The sequence below is a fragment of the Vulpes vulpes genome, chromosome 15, assembly GCF_048418805.1.
Source record: "Vulpes vulpes isolate BD-2025 chromosome 15, VulVul3, whole genome shotgun sequence".
Lineage (NCBI taxonomy): Eukaryota > Metazoa > Chordata > Mammalia > Carnivora > Canidae > Vulpes > Vulpes vulpes.
In genome coordinates, this window is record NC_132794.1 from 109,755,436 (window position 1) to 109,776,741 (window position 21,306).

General features: G+C 44.7%; 1 protein-coding gene across 1 annotated transcript in view; it reads left to right on the plus strand.

Moving 5' to 3' along the window:
• The window catches only part of LOC112928837 (scavenger receptor cysteine-rich domain-containing protein DMBT1-like), an 80,406-nt gene that overhangs the window by 12,984 nt on the left and 46,116 nt on the right, over positions 1 to 21,306 (plus strand). Inside the window, exons 12-25 of the mRNA XM_026010718.2 lie at positions 2,842 to 2,910; positions 3,180 to 3,251; positions 7,326 to 7,643; positions 8,578 to 8,607; positions 10,053 to 10,124; positions 11,870 to 12,187; positions 12,335 to 12,364; positions 13,520 to 13,558; positions 14,828 to 14,975; positions 16,018 to 16,208; positions 17,368 to 17,397; positions 18,022 to 18,063; positions 18,963 to 19,280; positions 20,709 to 20,738. Of these exons, the coding sequence (XP_025866503.2) occupies positions 2,842 to 2,910; positions 3,180 to 3,251; positions 7,326 to 7,643; positions 8,578 to 8,607; positions 10,053 to 10,124; positions 11,870 to 12,187; positions 12,335 to 12,364; positions 13,520 to 13,558; positions 14,828 to 14,975; positions 16,018 to 16,208; positions 17,368 to 17,397; positions 18,022 to 18,063; positions 18,963 to 19,280; positions 20,709 to 20,738 (1,707 nt within the window). The remainder of the gene's footprint in view (positions 1 to 2,841; positions 2,911 to 3,179; positions 3,252 to 7,325; positions 7,644 to 8,577; positions 8,608 to 10,052; positions 10,125 to 11,869; positions 12,188 to 12,334; positions 12,365 to 13,519; positions 13,559 to 14,827; positions 14,976 to 16,017; positions 16,209 to 17,367; positions 17,398 to 18,021; positions 18,064 to 18,962; positions 19,281 to 20,708; positions 20,739 to 21,306) is intronic.

Here is a 21,306-nt window from a genome sequence, read left to right on the forward strand (position 1 = left end):
TAACTAAAAAAAAAAATCAGTTAAGTCACAAGATACAGAATCAACAAAAACAAAAAATCAATTGTGCTTCTCTACACTAATAATGAGCCATTCAAAAAGAAAATTAAGAAGACAGTCCCATTTTCAATAGCATCAACAAGAACAAAATACTTAGGAATAAGTTTAACCAAAGTGGTGAAAGATCTGTACACTGAAAACTGCAAAACATTGGCAAATGAGATTAAAAGAAATACTAATAAATATAAAGACATCCCATGTTCATGGATTGGAAGACTTAATATTGTTAAAATATACACACTACCCAAAGAGATCTACAGACTCAAAGCAATTTCCAATAAAATCCCAACAGCAATGTTTACAGACATTGCTGTTTTTTAGGAAAAAAAAAAAACCTAAAATTCATATGAAACTACAAAGACCAGAATAGCTAAAGTGATCTAGAGAAAGAACAAAGATGGAGGCATCACACTTCATGATTTCAAAATGTATTATAAACCTACACTAGGGTACTGGCATAAAGATAGGCATATCAATCAAAGGAAGAGAATAGAGAACCCAGAAATAAACCCATACATACTTAGTCAACTAATCTTTGATAAGGGTACCAAGAACACACAATAGAAAAAGGACTGTCTCTCCAACAAATGATATTGGGAAAACTGAATATCCATATGCAAAAAAATGAAACTGGACCCCTACCTTATACCATACACAAAAATTAAACTCAAAATAGATTAAAGACTTAAACATACCTGGTGTTATATATACCAAGTGTTATACCTGAAATTATAAAATTCCTAGAAGAAAACATAGGGGAAAGTCTTTCTCACACTAGTCTTGGCAATAACTTCTTCAATATGACACCCAAACCACAGGCAATGTAAACAAAAATAGGGAAGTGGGACTGTATCATCCTGAAAAGTTTCTACATACCAGAAGTAACAATCAACAGAATTAAAAGGCAACCTATGAAATGGGAGAAAATATTTGCAAACCATGTATCTGCTAAGTGGTTAATTTCCAAAATCCATATCGAACTCCTAGAACTTACTAGGAAAAAAAATCAAATAGTCAGATTTTAAAAATGGGCAAAAGACTCAAACAGACATTTCTCCAAAGAAGACATAAAAATATTCAACAGATATATGAAAAGTACTCAACATCATTAAGTATTAGGGAAATGCAAGTCAAAACTACAATAAGATATCACCTCACATCTGTTAGAATGGCTACTGTTTTTTTTTTTTAGATTTATTTATTTGAGAGAGAGAGAGAGAGAGAGCTCTTGTGCACAAGGGAGACATGCAAAGGGAGAGGAAGGAGAGAATCTCAAGCAGACTCCATGCTGAGCAGAAAGCCTGATGTCAGGCTCGATCTCATGACCCTGAGGTCATGACCAGAGCTGAAATCAAGAGTCAGACACTTCACTGAACGCTTAACTGACTAATTCACCTAGTCATCCCAGGGTGGCTACCATTTTTAAAAAGATAGATGACAAGTATTGGTGAGGTTGTGGAGAAATTGGGACCTTGTATGCTGTTAGTAGAAATGTAAAATGGTTCAGCTGCTCTAGAAAGCATATCAAAGATTTCTTTAAAAATTAAAAAATAGAACTACCATATGATCTACCAATCCCACTTCTGGTTAACATATCCAAAGAATTGAAATCATGATCTCAAAGAGATAACTGCACTGCCTTGTTCACTGTAGCACCATTCACAATAGCCAAGATACAGAAAAAAATCCACGTGTCCATCAACAGATGATCCAATAAAGAACATGTGGTGTATACATACAATGAAAAATTATTCAGCCTTAAAAAAAAGAAGGAAATTCTGCCATTTGTAACAACATAGATGAACCTGGAGGACATAATACTAAGTGAAAAAAGCTAGTCACAGAAGGATAAATACTGCATGATTTCACTTATTGAGGTATCTAAACAGTCAAACTCACAGAAGCAGATAATAGAATGGGAAATGTCAGGGATTGAGGGGGAGGAGGAAACAGGGAGTTTAATGGGTATGAAGTTTCAGTTATGCTAGGTGAATAAATGCTAGAGACCCATCCTACAACATAAAGCTGATAGTTAACAATACAGTATTGTGCACTTCAAACTTTGTCAAGAGGATACACATTGTGTTAAGTGTTCACACACACACACACACACACACACACACAAAGGAGGGGAACAACACAGAGAAATTCTAGACAGTGCTGGATGTGTCTGTTACCAAGACTCTGGCAATAGTGTCATGAGTGTTTGCATCCCAAGAAGCCATACACATTGAATATGTGCAGCTCTCTGGATATCAAGGATACCTTGAAAAAGCTGTTTTAAAAAGGGAAGCAAAGCAGTACTCTATTACTCTATACTCTATTAACTATTCTTTTATGAGTTAATAAGACGAAACCAGGGCTGCCTTAATACCCTATGGAAGCCTCACATGCCTTAGGCTACTGGGAGCCCAGGTAAAGCCCCCCACAAATCTAAATGGACACTGTTCAGCCTTTTAATTAACTGCGTGTCCCTGTAGCAGAACACAGCTGGATTGCTCCTCAACAGAAAAAAGGAAAAAAATCCACAATTGGTTCTGTGGACACTTAGTGACATGGAGCGTACTAAGGGCAACACTGTCCAGGTTTGAGCATTTTCATCCCGCAGTGGAGTCTGATATCCAGTGTTCGATGATTGTGGCAGGGAAGGAAGTGGGAATGAAGACCAAAAATCCTAATAGGACAGAGTTGTGCCTAGCATCCTATTTGGGCTTGTTGGAAGTTCACTCTCCCGGTGTGGGGTGGGGCAAGTGGACAAGGCCTCTCTTTGCTTTACACACACAGGTGAAGTGCTGACAGCAGCCGTGCCCACCGCAGAGCCTGCTACACTTCCTGTGACAACTACTCCAGCAGGTCGGTTGGCATTTGCTCTACAGGGACTAGAGGAAGGGCACTGTGTACCAAACACTGGGCTGGCCCCTTCCCAGACCTGATGCCATGCCAAGGGCTGACCACAGCCTTGGGAGGACTCCTTGCCTGCATAGGAGCAGAGGCAGGAACTGGACATTAGTGTTTGACTGTGACCTTCAAGTTGGGTTGGTGTTTGAACCTTGGTCTTTCTGAAGTTGAGATAAGGGGACGTCCCAATTACTGGAGATGCTTCTGTTTGTCCCCACTGACAGGTGATGGATTATTTGCAGCCATAGTCACATCAGAGCCCGCAGCCCTGCTTTCCACACCTATGCCACTGGCAGGTAAGTCCTTGGGAAAATGAGGGAAAGAGGAATGTTTGTGGAACAACCAAAATGTGATAAAACAGAGGATCGGATTATTATTATTTTGTATTGTATTGTATTGTGCTGTATTTTGTCTCTACTCCTGCTTTGTAAGCTAGAGAACCTCATACAGTGAAAAACAGACCATGAAACTCTTTAAGAAATCCAATAAGGCAGTGAATTCTGCTTTTTATCTCTTCCGTATAGGGAACTGGGACGTGTTGAAGATCACTGAGGACTTAACAGAGAAACCCACCATTTTTTGTAGAACATTCTAGAATGCAGAATGTCAATATCATAGCCAGGGCAACAAATAAAACGACTGTCAGAATTGCAGACCCTTTCCCAGACAGAAATAACCTCACAAATTATTTCTCCTTTATTAAAAATTTCATCTGCAGGGCGACTGGGTGGCTTAGTTGGTTGAGTGTCTGCCTTCGGCTCAGGTCATGATCTCAGGGTCCTGGGATTGAGCCCCACATTATGCTTCCCGCTCAGCGAAAAGCCTGCTTCTCGCTCTGCCTCTGTTGCTCCCCCTGCTGTGCTCTTTCATGTGCTCTCTCTCTCTCTCTCAAATAAATAAATAAAATCTTAAAAAAAAAAAAATTCTTTTGCGAAGAGCACCATGATGAAGCAAAATAGTATCTATTTCTCTGTATCTAACTGAAATGAAGGACTTTTTCTTCAAAGATTTCTGCTGAAATCTTTCTCCTAGGCAGCAGTGAGGAGCTATTTGAATCTCTCTGTTAGCAGTGAGGGAAAAGAACAAGTCTGAGTAACTCCACACTTACAATAAGAATCAGAAAACAAAAGAAAGCAAGTTGATAGAAGGAACGGGGCATATATGTTTTACATCTACAGAAACAGATCTTAATCTCTAATAAATTAAAATTTATTATAAAAATTCCATCGGATGAAAAACCATTACGGCTTAATAAATTCTTACATTACATGGGCAGCAACCCCCTCCAAAAATATAGTATCTTTCTTGTAAGTATAAGAAATCATTTTCTTTCCTTTTTACTCAGTTGCTTCTGGTTTGGTGTTTGGGTATTTCCATTTTTACCTTAACTACTGAATTATTAGCTCTAGGTTAGCCTACACTTAGATGTATAGTAATAGAATTTTTAGAATATAGGTTGGTACGTTATATCCTGCATATATTTTCATGATTAAATGTTTCAAAATAAAATGCATCTTATTACTAAAGACAAGAACAGGAAAAAAAAGAGAATTAGTCATTATTTCTAAGAAAAGTTTTACTTTGATTATGTTATTAGGATATGTCAGTGTTTCCTAAAATGCACTGTGTGGAGTCTGAATTCTGGATAGTAACACTGACACAGATCCAAACCAGGGTTCTGATTCTGAAGATCAGAAGCTTCTGTTGAACTGATGGGATGAGTTTTCACTTTCATTGTAATTTTAACTCAGTACATCTAAAGATTTTACTCTGAGAATTAACTTGAGGATTTCCAAAAGGGTTTAAGTATCCACCATTTTCCCCAATGATCTGACCAGGGAATAGTTTTATTTTTCAGAAGGCAGCTCTTAAGACTAGTATTTGGCCTAAAATATATAGGGAAAAGTTGAGTTCTAAATTACTGAATCCCTACATGTCCTACTATGAATAACTCTAAACAAATTTGGGTGAAAAAATATTTGCCTTCCAGACTATTAAAACAGAAGCATGTTTGTAAAATGAGGCCCAGGTAATGCTGCAATATAACCGGGCTCTTTCCTTCTTCCCTCCCTCCCTCCCTCCTTTCTTCCTCCCTCCCCACTCCCCTTGCTCCCTACCCACCTCACCCTCCCTCTGTCCCTCCCTCCTTCCTTCCATCATGGTGTTCTGTGCACCTGCATTAACAATTACACAGTGCTAACAGGCTTACTGTCATGCGGCCTTCCTTCTCCAACTCCACCCACTACCTTGGTTCTATACCAACAAAATATTAAATCTAATTGTTTTGGGAGTTCTCTCCAGTTTTTGTTTAAATCTCACTAAGATTTCTTGCAAGGACTGTGGAACTAAATTTCCTAATTTTAAATACCGGTTCCCCCGAACTGTGTGATCTTGGGGACGTTACTCAACTGCTTTGTGCCTTCATTTCCTTGCCCACAGTATGGGCATAATAATAGAATATATTAGTATATAATACATCTATGGGTGTGTGTATAGGCATGTATAATAGTATAAACACACTATTATTTATATATACACATCTACATACATTCATAAATACATAGATGTGGTTTGAGGACCATGGTGGAGGTTAAAGGAGCTGGTCAGTTACTTAGTACTGGGCACTAGGAAGTCAACATTAATGTTAGCCTTATCATAACTGTCATCATCACTGTTGCCATTAAATATTTGCTTTTTGCTAAGGTGAGAGAGAGAACTGGCCTAAAGAAATTTACACACGTTGAGAGTGGCTTTCAGACGTCAGCATGTCCATGAGGCCTGGCCTTTCTCCCAGGGTGGTGGCCAGGTCCCAGGAGTGAGTCCCTGGAGGAGACAGAGCACAAGTGCATGGCATTTCTCTCACCCTGGCTCAGAAATGTTTAGTGTCACTTGTGCCGTACACCATTGGTCAATAAAGTTGCAAAGGCCCAACCAGGTTTGAAGGGATGATGCAGAAAGTCCTCTTGGAGACCCGGGATCAAGTCCCACCTCAGGCTCCCTGCATGGAGCTTGCTACTCCCTCTGCCTGTGTCTCTGCCTCTCTCTCTCTCTCTCTCTCTCTCTCTCTCTGTGTGTGTGTGTGTGTGTGTGTGTGTCTCATGAATAAATAAATAAAATCTAAAAAAAAGAAAAAAGAAAAAGAAAAAGAAAGTCCTCCTTGGGACATTGGACTGTCAAGATTCCAGAAGGGTTTGAGGAACTAGAGATATTTTGTAGACATCTTTCAAAAATGCAATTGACCATGATCCCCTTTGCTTACCAGCACCTCGCTCCTACATTGGTTGACATCCTATTCCTCCAAACACATCACCCACGAGGTTCCTCTGGGGTGAGTCTGCTCACTTCTGGCGGGTAGCCACCCTCGCCTAGCCCACAACAGCCCAAGTTACTGCTCTGCAAACATCCTCTCAACCCCACTCTGACTGTTTAGTTTCTAAAAAGAAACGTGCTGTAATTCTCCATCGGCTCTTACTATCCATCTCATCTTCTCTGTATTTTCAGATCACAACATTTTCATGCCTTTTGCATGCTTGGGGAAGCAGAGGAGATGAACTTATAAATCAAATCATGTTGCAGTTGAAGTCCTCACAGGTTTCCATCCTATGTGAACTTGCACTTCCCTTCATTCCTGTCTGGGGCCAGCCCTCTTCTATCATGATCAACCTGCAGCAAAGGTCTTCATGTTTCAAAGCCAGACCTTCATGAAATGATCTCCCAAAGTAGAGGATGTGTCCATCACTGATAACAGTATTAGATTCCTAGAGATATTCCTCATTATTTCCCCTGAGAGTGCAATGTGTGTGGTTTCTCCATCCTTTCACTGGTTGTAAATCCTGAGTGGTGAACTCTGTCCAGTTTCGCACCTAACAGGCATTAGGTGAACATTCTATGGTTAAAAGTACAACCATGCTGGCTGCAAAGAAATGTCTCTAGTGCTAAAAAGAGTGTTCTGTAATATCCAGATCACACCACCCTGGACAACTTCCACAGTTGAGAAGACTCTTGTCAGCTGTCCACCAAGGGATGGTCATCATAGGGCCCCCATCCATATGACCCTCAGGTCAAGGGTACCCTGAGTTCTTTTGCTGTAGGTGGGATGGGAGGGACATGTGTACAGCTGAGAACCAGGGCCTCTGGCTTTCCCCTCTAGAAGCCCGATGCTGCTGTTTCCTGGGATCTTCTAGTCCCTTCAGGCACTTCCAGGAAGAAAAAATTGCAGCCTTGATGTGTTAAGACCCTAGAGCTCTCTCTCTGCCCAACACAGAGGAACTATGACATCAGCAGTCCATCAGACCACTGTAAAAGGATCAAGGCAAAATGCTGACACAAAGGTCAATCTCAGAATTTCCCATTGTTCTGTGTCTCCCCAGGAGCCTCTATGGCTGTGAGGCTGGTGAATGGCACAGGAAGGTGCTCAGGCCGAGTGGAGGTTCTCATCCAGGGCATGTGGGGGACCGTGTGTGATGACCTCTGGGACCTGGCCGAGGCCACAGTCGTGTGCCGCCAGCTGCAGTGTGGCCAGGCCAGGGAGGCCCCCACGGGTGCCCACTTTGGGGCAGGCTCTGGGAAGATTATGCTGGATGACGTGCAGTGTGTCGGCAGTGAGAGTCACTTGGGGCAGTGTGTGCACAGGGGTGAGGCCGGGCACAACTGCGGGCACCTGGAGGACGCCGGCGTCATCTGTGCAGGTGAGAGGCTGTCAGTCCCCATATGGGGACTATCTCCTCCCTATCTCCTCATGTCTCATTCTTCCACCCACACAAGATAGTACAGCCTAGAAATGTCAGTGGATTGAGGCAGGCAACTGGTGTTGTCTACATCCCTTCAAAGTTATGCACCAGCCTGCCCCCCTTGACTGCAAAGATCATTGAGTTTGGCTCATGACGGCTGATCCAGGCTCAGAAATGGCCTCTTTGGTTTGAAAACTCAGGCTGAACTTCAATTCAGCCAAATCAGAGTATTTGGCATAAAAACCCAAATTCTTGCATTTGTGGAAAAAAAAGAATAAAAACAGAAGTTCAGGCTCAAAACAATAAATTCTTGTATTGTATTTAACTAGCTGCATCTGAGAAAGAGCTGACCTTTGGTCACGAAACAGCTTTCCAGTTCACACAGTCCCCATCACTCAAATCCCTTATTTGTTTTATTCCCACGGCCCTTGGAAACTTCTGAGTTTGAGTTTGTGACCCCTGGGTGATGGGCCAAATTTGTCAGCTGATGTTTCCGGCTCTTCACATCTAACTAGGCCTGGTGACCTTCCCAAACCTATGTGTCCCGCTAGTTGACTTTCTGCACCACATAATCTTTCCCAATTCTGCCCCACTGGCAGCTGGAATAGTGTCCCTACAAATGACAGGCCCTGCCAGGCTGCACCTGGCCTGTCCTGAGCCACACCCCTCAACGCCTAAGGCCCCTGGGGAGACACCGCCTTCTGAAGCTCCCCTGGGACACTCAGCATTTGTTACCTGGTCTCAGATCTCAAATCCCCAGGAAATACTAAGACCCTCAAAGGCAGGGTCTCTGCCTCTCTGTGCTTCCCAACGCTCCTTAAAACTAGGGCGTTCCCAATAAAGTCACTAAGTTAGATGTGATAACAGGCATGATCTCTCTTTACATTGACAGGTGCTGATTCCACAGCTGCTTTGCCTACAGGTAGAACCCGTGTTACATTTGGCATCATCTACTAGACCTGGCGGGATGTGAGAAAGATCATGAGGTTTAGAGGCAGATCCTGATTTGATTCCCAGCTTCATGTATTCACTCATCTGTTCATTCAGCGGATATTGACTGAGTGTCCACTGCATGTTCCTCTGTGCCAATAACCACTGGGGCCAACAGCAATGATCAAACTCCCCCCACCCCACCCTGCCCAACTCTCTCCTTTCACAGGGCCTGCACCTTAATGGGAGGGGGCAGACATGGCATATGATCACCCTCAATTATGTGACCTCAGCCAGGTTATATCATCTCTTGCTCCCATTTCATCTCGATTTCTCTTCCCAAGAGTAGGAATAATGTAGAGAATTGAATGTAACAGCGCCCAAAGACTCTTGGCACCTGAGAAGCACTCACACAGCTCCTTCTTTTGGTCTAATGTGAACTAAGAGAGGCTGTGTGGAGACGTGCAAAGGGCCCTGAGCTGAAGGAATCTGATCCGGGCTGGTGTCTCTCCAGATAAACAACCTTGGCCCTCCCTCTCCAAATCATTAGAAAAGGCACATTAGATTCTAGATTCCATGCTCCCTAAAATTCTATGTCTTTGATGTTCCATGACTCACACGGAGAGGATAAGCAGCCACGTGGATTGGCTGAATGAGGTGTAAACCACTGTGGAAAGCCAGAGGCTGTCTTCGAAGGACAGAGATGCAGATCTTGTACTAGAAATTGAGGGATGCTTTCCCACCTAACATTTTACCATGAGAATTTTCAAATACGCAGCAGTTTGAAGGATTTAACAATGAGCTGCTACCTACCTAGATCCCATGCTAAATTTATCAGTCCATCTATCATCCCTTTACTCATCCAACAACTCATCATATTTGTATTAATGTTTGATTTATGTAACTAAGACTCATTTTCAGGTCCAATTTGATGGATTTTGGTAATTGTGTGCCACCGTATAATCACCACCGTAGTTAAGATATAAAACAGTTCCCTTACCCTCAAAGGTTTCCTCATGCATTTTGGGGTTGATGCTCTCCTCCCTCCCACACACTCCACTTCCATGATCTGCTGTGTGAATTTCCTTGCTTTGTTCAGGTGACATCATGACACACCTGGGGAGAGGGCAGCAGAGAGAGAGAGATGATGGCCGACCAAAGGCCTCTCCTACAGCAGGCCACATGGAGCAAATTGTCCATGAGATTTGCTTTTCTGATGGCCACATAGTGCATGTTCATTTGTCAATGGGTAATAATACCGTGCTCTGTCCTAAATGAAGATCTTGGAGCTATGAGAGCACTGGCTTTGGAAAGTAGTGTCATGGTTATTCCTGGTCAATCCTGGGAGGAGGCCCGTGATCCCTTGAAGCAATTGTATCTTCTCCCGATTTTCTGACTGCTCCCCAATGACTATCCTTCCTTCTAACTCACCAATAGCCTATAAGACCCTGCTTCCCACATCCTTGGTGATATCAGCAGCTCAACACCCACCTTCTTCTGTACCTCCAGGTAAGCCTGTTTCTTTTTATGTCTTCTGAACAACTTTGTTCACTCAATAATGAATGAGTGAATGAATATGTGTCACTAAGGATATATAATGTCACCAGGGTTGTATGTAGCAGTAAATAGAGCCAACCCTCAAATAGGCTAAGTCCATGGGGGGAGGAACCTGTTACAAAGAAGTGTGGTGAATGCTCTGATGGGGGAGCTCAGGGTGCTATAGGTGCCCAGAAGAGGGTCTCCATCCAGATCTGAGGGATCTGGGAGGGACCTGAAGGGTGAGGGAGCCATGGATTATTCCAGGCAGGGGAAAAACCAGACAGACTCCCTGTGGGCTACAGGGTGGGAGACATTAACATGTGTTCCAAATTAGGACATAGGGCTGGTCAATAATCATACAGAATTAGAGAACAGTGAGGTGGCTCTTTGAGAGGGTTTTCTACGGTGAGCAGGGATGAGTAATATTTCAGGATATTTGGCCTTGTGTTAGGTTTTTTTTTTTTTCTTTTATGAATTGGATCTTGTCTGAGGTCAGATAAGATGGGAGTAAAACATTGGACCCATGAGTCTCTTAATCTAGCTGTACAGTCAAAAGATTCAGGGAGGAGACAGAGGAACCATTATGACCGTCTGGGGTCTGAGCAGCTCTGGTATAATTGTGCCTGGCATGTGCCATAGCTCCTGGCCATTGGCTGTGGCTTTGGGGGGATGGCGATTACCAAAGGTGCCATTGTTGGTTCCGAGAGGTCCAATCACCTGAATTCACACTCCACATCTTTCTTTTTAATTTTTTTATGTTAACATTTTTTAATATATTCTGTCCAATCTCTCTTCTTGGCATCCAATTTTTTTATTGAGGTATAATGGACATATAACATTAGTTTCAGGACTACAACATAATGATTCCATATTTGTATATATTTCAAAAATGATCACCACAAAAAAAATAACCTAACTAAGAAGAGGGTATGGATAAACAAGGGTATAAATTATCTTTTGCCATGTAAAGCCATCCCAAGACACAGAGGCTTAAGATGACTACCATCTCTCCTTGCTTACTAGTCTAGGGGCCAGCTGGGTAGTCCTGCCGCTCTGGGATTGGCTTGGCTGGTCTTGGCTGACTGCTGGGCTTGCTCATGCATCTGTGGCTAGCAGGCAGGTCAGCTAAAGGCTGTCTGGCCTAGGATGGCCTCCCTCACATGTCTTACAGTTCCACAGCTGTTATCTGAGGAGACAGAAAGATGAGGTCATGCTCTTTCCTCACCCACAGACCAGCTCAAGCTTCTTCATGTCATTCCCTCAGTGTTCCCATGGAATGAACTGAAACCTCTCAAACCTCTTGAGGTCTCAGCTCCCCATGAGTGCACCATTACTTCTGCCACATTCTACCATCCAAAGCAAGTCATAGGCTACCCACTTAGAATCAAGGAGTAGAAAAATAAGCTCAATGTCCTGATAGGCAGAGCAGCCACGTCACACCATAAAGAGTGAAGATGTTAGGAAGAGAAGCGTTGTGATCATTCTTGTAAGCACCGTACCCTGGGCAAGCAGTCTTAAATAGAGTGTGGATAAGGAAGACATTACTTCTTAAAGCTGACATTTCTGGAGAATGGCATGGGAGCTCACATGATGCATGAAGGGTGTGAATAGCAAAGTCATGGAAAATAAGAAAACATAGGTTGGGTAGCATGTAGTCTAGTCATCGAAAGGCAGAGTGAATGGCCATCACCCCTTGACCCACGGTTCTTCCACAGGAGGCTGGGCCCCTGTGCGGCTGGTAGGTAGCCACGGGAGGTGCGCCGGCCGCGTGGAGCTCTTCTATCAGGGAGTCTGGGGGACCGTGTGTGATGACCTCTGGGACCTGCCAGAAGCAAACATCATCTGCAGGCAGCTGGGATGTGGCTGGGCCATTTCAGCCCCGGGTGAGGCCCACTTCGGGGAAGGCTCTGGGAACATCCTCCTTGACAATGTGCACTGCAGGGGAGATGAACAGCACCTGGAGGAGTGCTCCCACATCGGCTGGTTTTCCCACAACTGTGGACACACAGAAGATGCTGGTGTGATCTGTTCAGGTAAAGCCCTGCTCCCCTCCCAGGCAGAGTCCAGCCTTGGCTCTTTCTGGGAGAAGACCTTTCAAAAGACAGTCAAAATCTAGCTATTGAAAAGGAACCAGTATGTTATTTGCTCACAGCAGATATTTTAATCCCTCATGCTTACAGATGCTGAATACTCAACAGTCTCACTCTCAGGTAAGGAAGGCAATATTCACATATGCGGTTTCTCAAAACCTTGGGGAAGAAGTTCTGCTGGAAGTTGGATGTGTCATCCTCTGGGCCAGTGGAGTGACTGGGACATGTGGAGTCACCTGTCTGTCCAGTGGGAGAAATGGATAGTACCTTAAAATTGGTTTGACCCAGCTTCACTTTTAACTTCTCTCCTATTTTACACACAGGAAGCAGATTATAAATTTCTCAGACTTCTGTATAGCACTTTCAGTTTGTCAGCTCTGAGGGTTACTAGGCCATGGCAATGATATGGGTAGGGGGTGGTTAAAACATAAGAGGTGGTTAAGGACAATTCCTGCCCCAGGGCAGATTGCTGGTGGGCTGGACCTGGCCAAAGTCAAGGTGACCCAATTCCATTCCCACCCTCTCCCTTGTTCCTGGTGCCTACAGAGCCTCTTTTGCTGTTCTTTCCCCCACATGCTCTCAATGCCAGCATCCAGAGTTTTCCATGCCTCTCTCCTTCATCAAACCATTAGGTTCCCTGAGACCCTACCCTTGGCTGGCTTTTGGTCAGAAAGTGAGTTATGAATAAAGCTGAGTAGAAAAGGTCTGATATAGCTTCAGGCAATACCCTCCTGGGTCGTCAACTCTAGTAAGTGGGAATGGATTAGTCCCAGGGAAAGGACTCCAGTGGTAGGTTCTGGGCCAGGTGTCTCTGGTAGGAGATATTCAGGGGGCATGAAGGAGGATCCACAGCATCCTTAGGTCCTGGATCCCCATCTCTGAGGAGCACCAGGTCAAAGGAAGGGGTCAGCTGGTGCCTCTTCCTATTCTTACCTCAAAGTCTCATAGCTCCCAGCCCTTGGGTCACTGTAATTGGCTACAGATGCCAGAATTTCGTGTCTTTAGTGTTCTCAAACCCCCAAATTTAAAATATCTCACTTGTGTATATGACAAGATGATAATTTATTGAAATCTAGGAAGGACCTAGATCAGTGCTTCTTCCACCCCACACATTAACTTCCCCTACATACTCTGGCCTTGCCCCCAGAGATGACTCAGCAGTTCTGGGAGGGCCCCCCACACTGTATTTGTTATAAGCTCCCCAGGGAATCATGTTCAGCTCACGGGGAACTCAGTGCCAGCTGACGAGCCGTATGTCCTTTGTGTGTTTGACAGATCGCCCATTGGATGTCATAGCACCAAAAATGGCTGCAGGTGAGACTTTGGTGTCTCTGGTTGCTCTGACCACCATCTTCTAGCTCAAGCCCTGAAGTGATTCTCCAAGGAAGTTGAGCAACATACTACTGCCTGGATCATCCCCTTGAACCCATGTTCTAAGTGAATAGTCCAATAATGAAGGCAGATAGATTGATGGTTCCAGTTCATTTCTAGGTAGTCAAAGAAGGCAGTCCAAATAATCAAGTGGTGCCAGCCTGCTTGGTCTCCAGCATGAACCCTCCATGTGAAGGACAGGCATGTGGCTCTTAACACAGCCGTGTCGCCAGGGCACTCCCCAAGAGCATCATTTCAGAGGGCCGCTGTCATAATGGCCATGTTGTTCTTCTCTACCCTTTTCCCTTCTCTGACAATCTCTGTCTTCCTTGTTCATCCCTTCCTTGCATCTTCCATTCTCCCCCAACCCCCCCCCCCCCCCCCCCCCGCCGTATTTGCCTGTATCTTGGGCTTCCAGAAGCTCCACTAAACTTTTCTTAGCACCACTTGGAGATAAAGGGCTAAAATAATATTGATGGCTTGAGAGCCTGGCTGGTCCTTCTACGGAAGAGCCACAGGTGGATGACTGGAGCCAATCGAGTGTAGGCCTGATTCTCACACAGCCAGAGAGTCTGATGGAGAAAGCCATTGCCACAGGTGTTACCTTTAATTTTGTACTGAATAGTGGACAGATAGACAAGTAGATGGGAAAACAAATGGACAGGTGGTAAACAGGCAGATACAGAATGATGTCAGTGTTGGAGGGGTAAATGATTCAGGGCAAGTTCTCTCCACTTAGTGGTGGATTTTTAAGTGTAATTTTAATACATTGTAACAGACGGCAGATGGAACATTGCCATCTTCATACATAGAGGCTTCACATAGACTCACCTTTCTTGGGAAAATGAAGCCATTTACTCATTACTACTGGTGACCTGATGAAAATCAAAGCTACAGAACCACCACTAGGGAGTAACAACCAGAAGCAAAGATTCTGGGTAAAACTGGATAGCTGGTCCGCCCAGCATGGCCATGTCAGAGGTAGAACTCTCAAAACAAGTGAGAGATGTTCAGAATTCAGACACTTTCATGCCCTGATTTCCTAAGTATGCAAGACTTTTTAGACTGGTATATGCCTCTGATATGTCCTAAGACGTACCCACAAGGTAATGATCAAGGAGACCTTTTGGGGGAGGGAGAAAGTGTGAATTACAAAATGAGTGATCTGAACAATGAAGAAACTAAAATTGTAAAATATCTTTCTGCTTTTAGAAAAATCTAAGTGTGGCAGAATTATTACCAACTCATCTGGAGCGATTAGGAATCCCCCGCGGAACGAAATGCATGACAACATAACCTGCGTGTGGCAAATCAAGGCCAATGCATCTGATCATATACTGCTGGCATTTCCGTACCTTAAGTAAGTCACAAAGACATGACTTAAATACACTGTGTAGTGTAGAGCTCCAAGCATTTTCCCGTGTTTGATTCTCATAAGCAAAAGCGTCCTTCACACTCTTTTTGATTCTGACTTTTGAAATAATTGCAGACACACAAGAAATCAGAAAAATAAAACATAGAGTTCTACGTACCCTTCTCCCAGCTTCCCGCAATGGTGGCATCTTCTATAACTGTAGGGCAATAACAAACCAGGAAGTAATGCAATAATGCACGAGGCCTCAGACCTTATGCTGTTTTCACCATTTTCCACGTCCACGTGTGTGTGTGTGTGTGTGTGTGTGTGAGAGAGAGAGAGAGAGAGAGAGAGATTGAGAGAGAGAATACGTTTCAGTCTCTAGTTAAAGATGCAGATTCCAGGGGAACCCCCAGACCTAGTAAATCAAGACATTTTAGGTTTTAATATTGTAAATACTCAAGGTTGATGTCATTCACAAACGAATGTCTTATGGAAGTTAACTCCCAGGAGCAACCTAGATTATTTATTACTTTCGAATCAAAAGATGACAGAGTGGATGGCTCATCAGGCCGAGGCGTGGAGATGGTCTTCTGACTCTAACACTAAGGGCATCTGGACAAAACCCCAGAACAAAGAATGAGAGCTGACAAATCAGATGACTTGCTCAAAGCAAGCTGGGGGGCACGCTTCCCTCGAGGCAGGGTGGCTGCGGAATTTGTAAATAGGTCGTGTGGAGCCTGGAGCCATGTCCTGTAGGGAGGCTGGTGTCTGGCCAGGCCCTTGGCCCTGGGCTTCCAGGTCCCTGATGTCTCAGGCCTCAGCAGGGGTGCACCTGGTGCTTCCGCCTCTTCCCTCTTCCAGTTAAGATCCCAGCCCCTCCAGAAAAAGTGGGATAAAAGGAATCCATGCTATGTTTAAATGACTGACAGGCTTTTAATCTGTGCCCAGCTTCACTGTCATGAAAGAAAGGGTCTGCCTCACAGCATACCTCTAAGACCCGCTAATGGGGCGGCTAAGAGGCAGCCCCTGGTCTTTGCTTCCCTAGCCTGGACTGCACCAATGAATATTTTGAAATCCTGGACGGCCCTCCATCCTCAGCAAAGTCCCTGGGGAAGACCTGCTCCGGGTCCTACCTCACCTACTCGTCCTCCTCCAGCTCAATGACCCTCGTGTACTTCCGAAGCTTCAACAACATAGGGAAAAACTTCATTGCTTATTATTATTCTGCACCCAAAGGTAAGGATGGTGGTTAAAAGCAGGGGCTTTGGAGCTGCAGCTAGACTGCCTGCCTTGGGGCCAGTTAGAACCCCTTCGCTTACTCTGTGACCTTGGACAACAGACCGGATCTCTCTGGGCCTCAAGCCACTCCCTGTATAATGGGGATAAGAGAAGCTTCCCTCATAGGCTTACCCAAAATGGTATAAGCAAAGCCCTTGCACAGAGCTAACACATTATGTGCTCAATATTTGGCAGAGTCACCACAGGCTTGGTTTCCCATAAACACCTCATTCCAGTCTGCCCATTAGGGTTCCACTTCTGGAGTTACCCCGAATCTAGTACTAGGTGGGTGTTTTAGGACCTGCAGAAGAAGAGGGTGTAGTCCCAGTCTAGGAGGGGCTCGTGCACAACCTGGACGGAGCTCAAAACAAACCCATGTGATGCAATTAGTAGACACATAAAATATACCAAATGAAGGCAAACAAATAGAATAGACCAGAATATACTAAGTTGACACATGCATGCATCTCAGCAAAAGACATTAGAAAAGAGAACCACATGGGCTATAAGCACGAAGGAAACATAGGAGGAAGCAGCCTTAGATTTGTCTTTAAGCCTGGCCAGGCTGTGAGTCAAGAAATAGGGAGGGGGCACAGCAGGTGAAGAAGCAGTGGGAGCGCAGAGATGGGGGGTGTAGGGCGTGTGGTGAGAAGGCAGAAGCTAAGCCAAGGATTTCTGATGAAGCACAGTACTCAAGGCTGGGTAATCACAACAGCAGTGATCAAAACAGCAAGAAACATTTACTCAAAGCCTATTTTATGCCAGGCAACCCTGTAAGCACTTACATGTATTATCTCCCTTCATCTTCACACAAACCCATGCTTCTTCCCCCTTAACGGATGGGGAAACTGAGGCAAGGGAGGTTCAGTAATTGTCCCATAGTGACCGAGGCATAGGTCCTGCACTATTTACCTCTAAGAGAAAAGAGGCTGTCTCATGGACCTCATGAGCAGTTCTAGAATCTGCCTTGGCCGAGATGTTGTTCAGACCAGTCTCCCGCCCTGTTAGCGAGCGCCAGGGCGACTCAGTGAGCATGCTCAGTGTCGCAAAGTGGATCAGAGAAAGTCACTGTCGCTGTGATTGCACAGGTACTGACGAGGCTCCCTTGTCATTGCAGAGGCTGGTTCCCGGACCCCACATCTAATCAGTGAGTCACGTTTAACGTTGCTACTTTATCTCCATTCCTTGTTGTGTGTCTTCCTCTGTCCCCCCCACCTAGTGCTTGGAGTGTCATAGTTTGATCTCGGTCTCATTTATTTCCTAATTTCCTACATCGGTTCAGCTAGATGAGAGGTTCTTTCTGCACAAGTTTTGCACCAGCATGATGCGTACTCACAGTGGAACCAAGTTACACATACCAACGGTTGGGTCTCTGTACCTTGATAATTGCCAATTTGATTTCTTAATTCCTCGTTTTATCAAAACCAGTGAGATACACTTAAGCATCCCACACTTGGGGAAAATTAACAAAATAGAAGCATGTGGAAGAGATAGTTTTTTCCTTAGAAAGACACCATGGGTGTTCGCATTTTGGCACAGAATGGCACAATTTAAGTGTCATTGTATTTCCAGTGACTGGACAGAAGGGATTATTATTTCTGTTGGATCCCACACTTCTGAGAACAACAAGACCACGTATAAACAAAGTTTGATTTGAGAGTTCATTTATTATAAAGATGCTAGGGAGAATGAGTCAACCAGAATCTTGGCGTTTAAGGGATCCGGCTGTCCTGACCCTGTTTATCTGAAGGGTGTCGTCTTGTATTCACAGCAATCCCAACAGCAACACCCAAGACAGTGACAGCAAGACCAGGTAAGCCCTGGGACGCATTCATTCATTTACCAGCTATCCTTTCCTCTTGGTACCTGCATTTGTACCTGCTTCAGGGGCAGGAACTAGACCAACTGAAAGTAGTTCATCAATTGGGAAAAATGAGCCAATTGACTACGCAAATTTTTAAGACCATCCAAAACTCTTGGGATCCTTTGGCTCTAGCATCCCAGGGTGAGCAAACTTTTTTTTTTTTTTTTTTTTTTGTATTTTTCAGAGTCTTCCAAGTCTTCCAAGTGCTTTCTAGCGGGGTCCTAGCTTTATTTTATTTTTTTTATTTTTTGGCCAATTCTGCACATAGCTAACCTATATCTGCATCACTAACAGGCTTTTTCAAAGTGAATGGAGCATCAAAGCCATTCCAGAGGCAGTCAGATGGAAGAGCAGAGAAAAATAGTGAACTTTGGAATCAGGAGAGCTAAGCTTAGATCTGTTACTTCCCAGATGTGGGATTTGGGGTGACTCATTTCACTTCTCCAACTTTCAGTCTTCTTATGGATAAACTGGTATACTGGTACTCTTCTGCTTGCCTTCCAAGTTATTACGAAGGTGAAGATGAACACACACCTGTACACACACAAAAGCACTACACAAAGCCACAAATCACTGTGAATATCATTTATGTTTTTCTGCATTTAGCCAAAATAGATCGGCACATACGTCTGGCCCAATAGATATTCAGTTAATGAATGTTTTAGGCTAAATGTTATTTTGACAATCTTAATTACATATTAGCCTCCAGCTGGGAGGTTGACTAGTTGACTGACTCTTTTATCAAGTTCTCCGTCCCAAATAGTAGTGTTGGGGTGGAGAGCTCAGCCAACTCGTGGGAAATGTGCAGTGTCCCTTGAGAGCAACGATCACTGGGTCTCTACCTGCAGGGGACTGGCCAGAGCTGCGGCTGGTGGACGGCTCAGGTCGATGCTCAGGACGCGTCGAGGTCCTCCACCAGGGAGCCTGGGGTACCGTATGTGATGACCTCTGGGACCTGAACGAAGCCGAGGTCGTGTGCCGACAGCTGGGATGTGGACGAGCCGTGTCTGCCCTGGGGAAGGCCCACTTTGGCCCGGGCTCTGGAAACATCTTCCTGGACAACCTGCAGTGCTCCGGGGTAGAGCGCTACTTGGGCCAGTGTGCCCATTCGGGCTGGTCGGAGCACAACTGTGGCCACCATGAGGATGCCAGCGTCATCTGCTCAGGTAGTCTTTCCTCCTTCAGATGCTCATTGCCAGTCCCACCATCTTCAAGACTACTCTACTAGAATTCAGGGTTGGCCAGGGACAAAGACAGGGCCCTCCAACAAGTGGCATTCCATTTTTGCTTTATCTCTTCTAATGTGGTCAAAAATACAAGATTTTAACTGCTAACCTCCCAGAATAAAACCTTCCAATTTTCTAATTTGGTAGTGAGGTTGACCAAAGGTGGGCGTGCTTTACTGCAAACTGACATGTGCAAAGAGCATGTTTAATAAAGGAACCTTGAAGGAGTTTATCCAAGGTCTTTCGTTCAGGGGCAGTGAGGAGATGTCAGAGCTGGACAGACTTGAGTCTGGATCCCAGAGCCGATGCTAACACTCATTTGGGCGACTCTTAAACTCCTAGAGCCTCAGTTGCCCTGGAAAACTAGAGACTGATCGCTCTCTTGCTGAAAGGATACAAACTCTTTTGTAAAGCACTTGCAGACACCTGACAAAGGGGCTGTATGTTTGGTCATTTTTAGTACCATCTTCCTCACTCAATACCCCAAGGAAATCAGTGAAGTAAAATGGCTCATTTTTTTTTTCTTTAGATTTTATTTACTTATTCATGAGAGACACAGAGAGGCAGAGATGCAGGCAGAGGGAGAAGCAGACTCCCTGCAGGGAGCCTGATGCGGAACTCGATCCCAGGACCCTGAGATCATGCCCTGAAACAAAATGTGCCCCAAATGGCTCATTTTAATCACCTTATGACATTACAAGTTTTTCAGATACTCTGGATTTATCCATGTGCAAAAATTAGCAAGGGGTAAGGTACTCACCTCTGGAACGTCTATTAATAACTCTTTCCAATCAGAAGCCTTTGGGTAAACTGACAGCCTAGTCCCTGGAGTGATTGGAAAGGTTACTAACTATAACTCGAAGTGGTGCTTGTGACCTGGAGTCGCCCACGTGAGAAGCAGCTCGGTTAGATGGCTCTTTAACCTGGGGTGATACTTAGAGGTCTTCCTCTCTCTGTTTGCTTTGTGGCATCTCATTAGACGTGGCGTGTCTGATCTTGTCGCCGCGGCCTCTTGGGCCACGTGTTATTCCCATTCCCGTGCTCTGGGGGATGGTTGTCTACCTCTGAGCTGCCCCCAAGGACTCCCCATCTGCCACAAAATCAGCAGTTCAAGTCATGTACCCTACATGTGCCCTTCATCATGGATGGTTTCCTGCCGGTGCAGGTGCAGGCCAACAGCCAGAGAGCGGCGCTCGTTTACACCCATGGGTGAATCTGGGCCTCCCAGCACTATGTTATTTAGCAGGACTAATCCTTCCCATATGGGATTAATAAACATTTGCAAGGATGTAGTTCAGACCTTTGTTTTCAGTTGTCGAAGGCAGGATTTCTGGAACATACTGATGTATTTATTCTTCCTATAAACAGATGCTGAAGAATCACTCATTAATAGTCCAGGTAGGTCTTGATGGGACTCAAATATCGGCTCTCCCTGATTTTCCCGTGGACTCTTTCTTTTCTTCTAGCTGTTAAGTTCACTCTCTGTCTGAACTGTGGAGGTTTTTACACCACTGGGATGCCGATGGAAGGATTACTCTTGATTTTTCCACATGTAGTGATAGCTCTGTGTGTGTGTGTGTGTGTGTGTGTGTGTGTGTGTGTCTATATTTTTTAGAGATGTAGACATGAGGAAATGGCATTTCAGGGTCTTTTTCCATATGCTTTTTCCTCTCTCCCCACCTCCTCCCGGGCCCACTCCTCACTGTTTTAAGAGGATTCCGCCCAGGTGCCCCCTTTACCTGGCCATAACACAGCACCTGTTCTTCCCCTTCACTGCTTGGAATAACGCATTGCCCCGGGATCTGCATTTGATTAAAGGATGCTAGGCACCCCGAAGGCAGGAACCATATCTCTTTGGTCCCCAGCAGTATCATCAGTGCCTAACAGGAAAGACAATCAATAAATTCCTCTGTAGTGAGATTGAATGGCTGAAGACCCCACAACCTGCAGCTCAGGAACACACGAG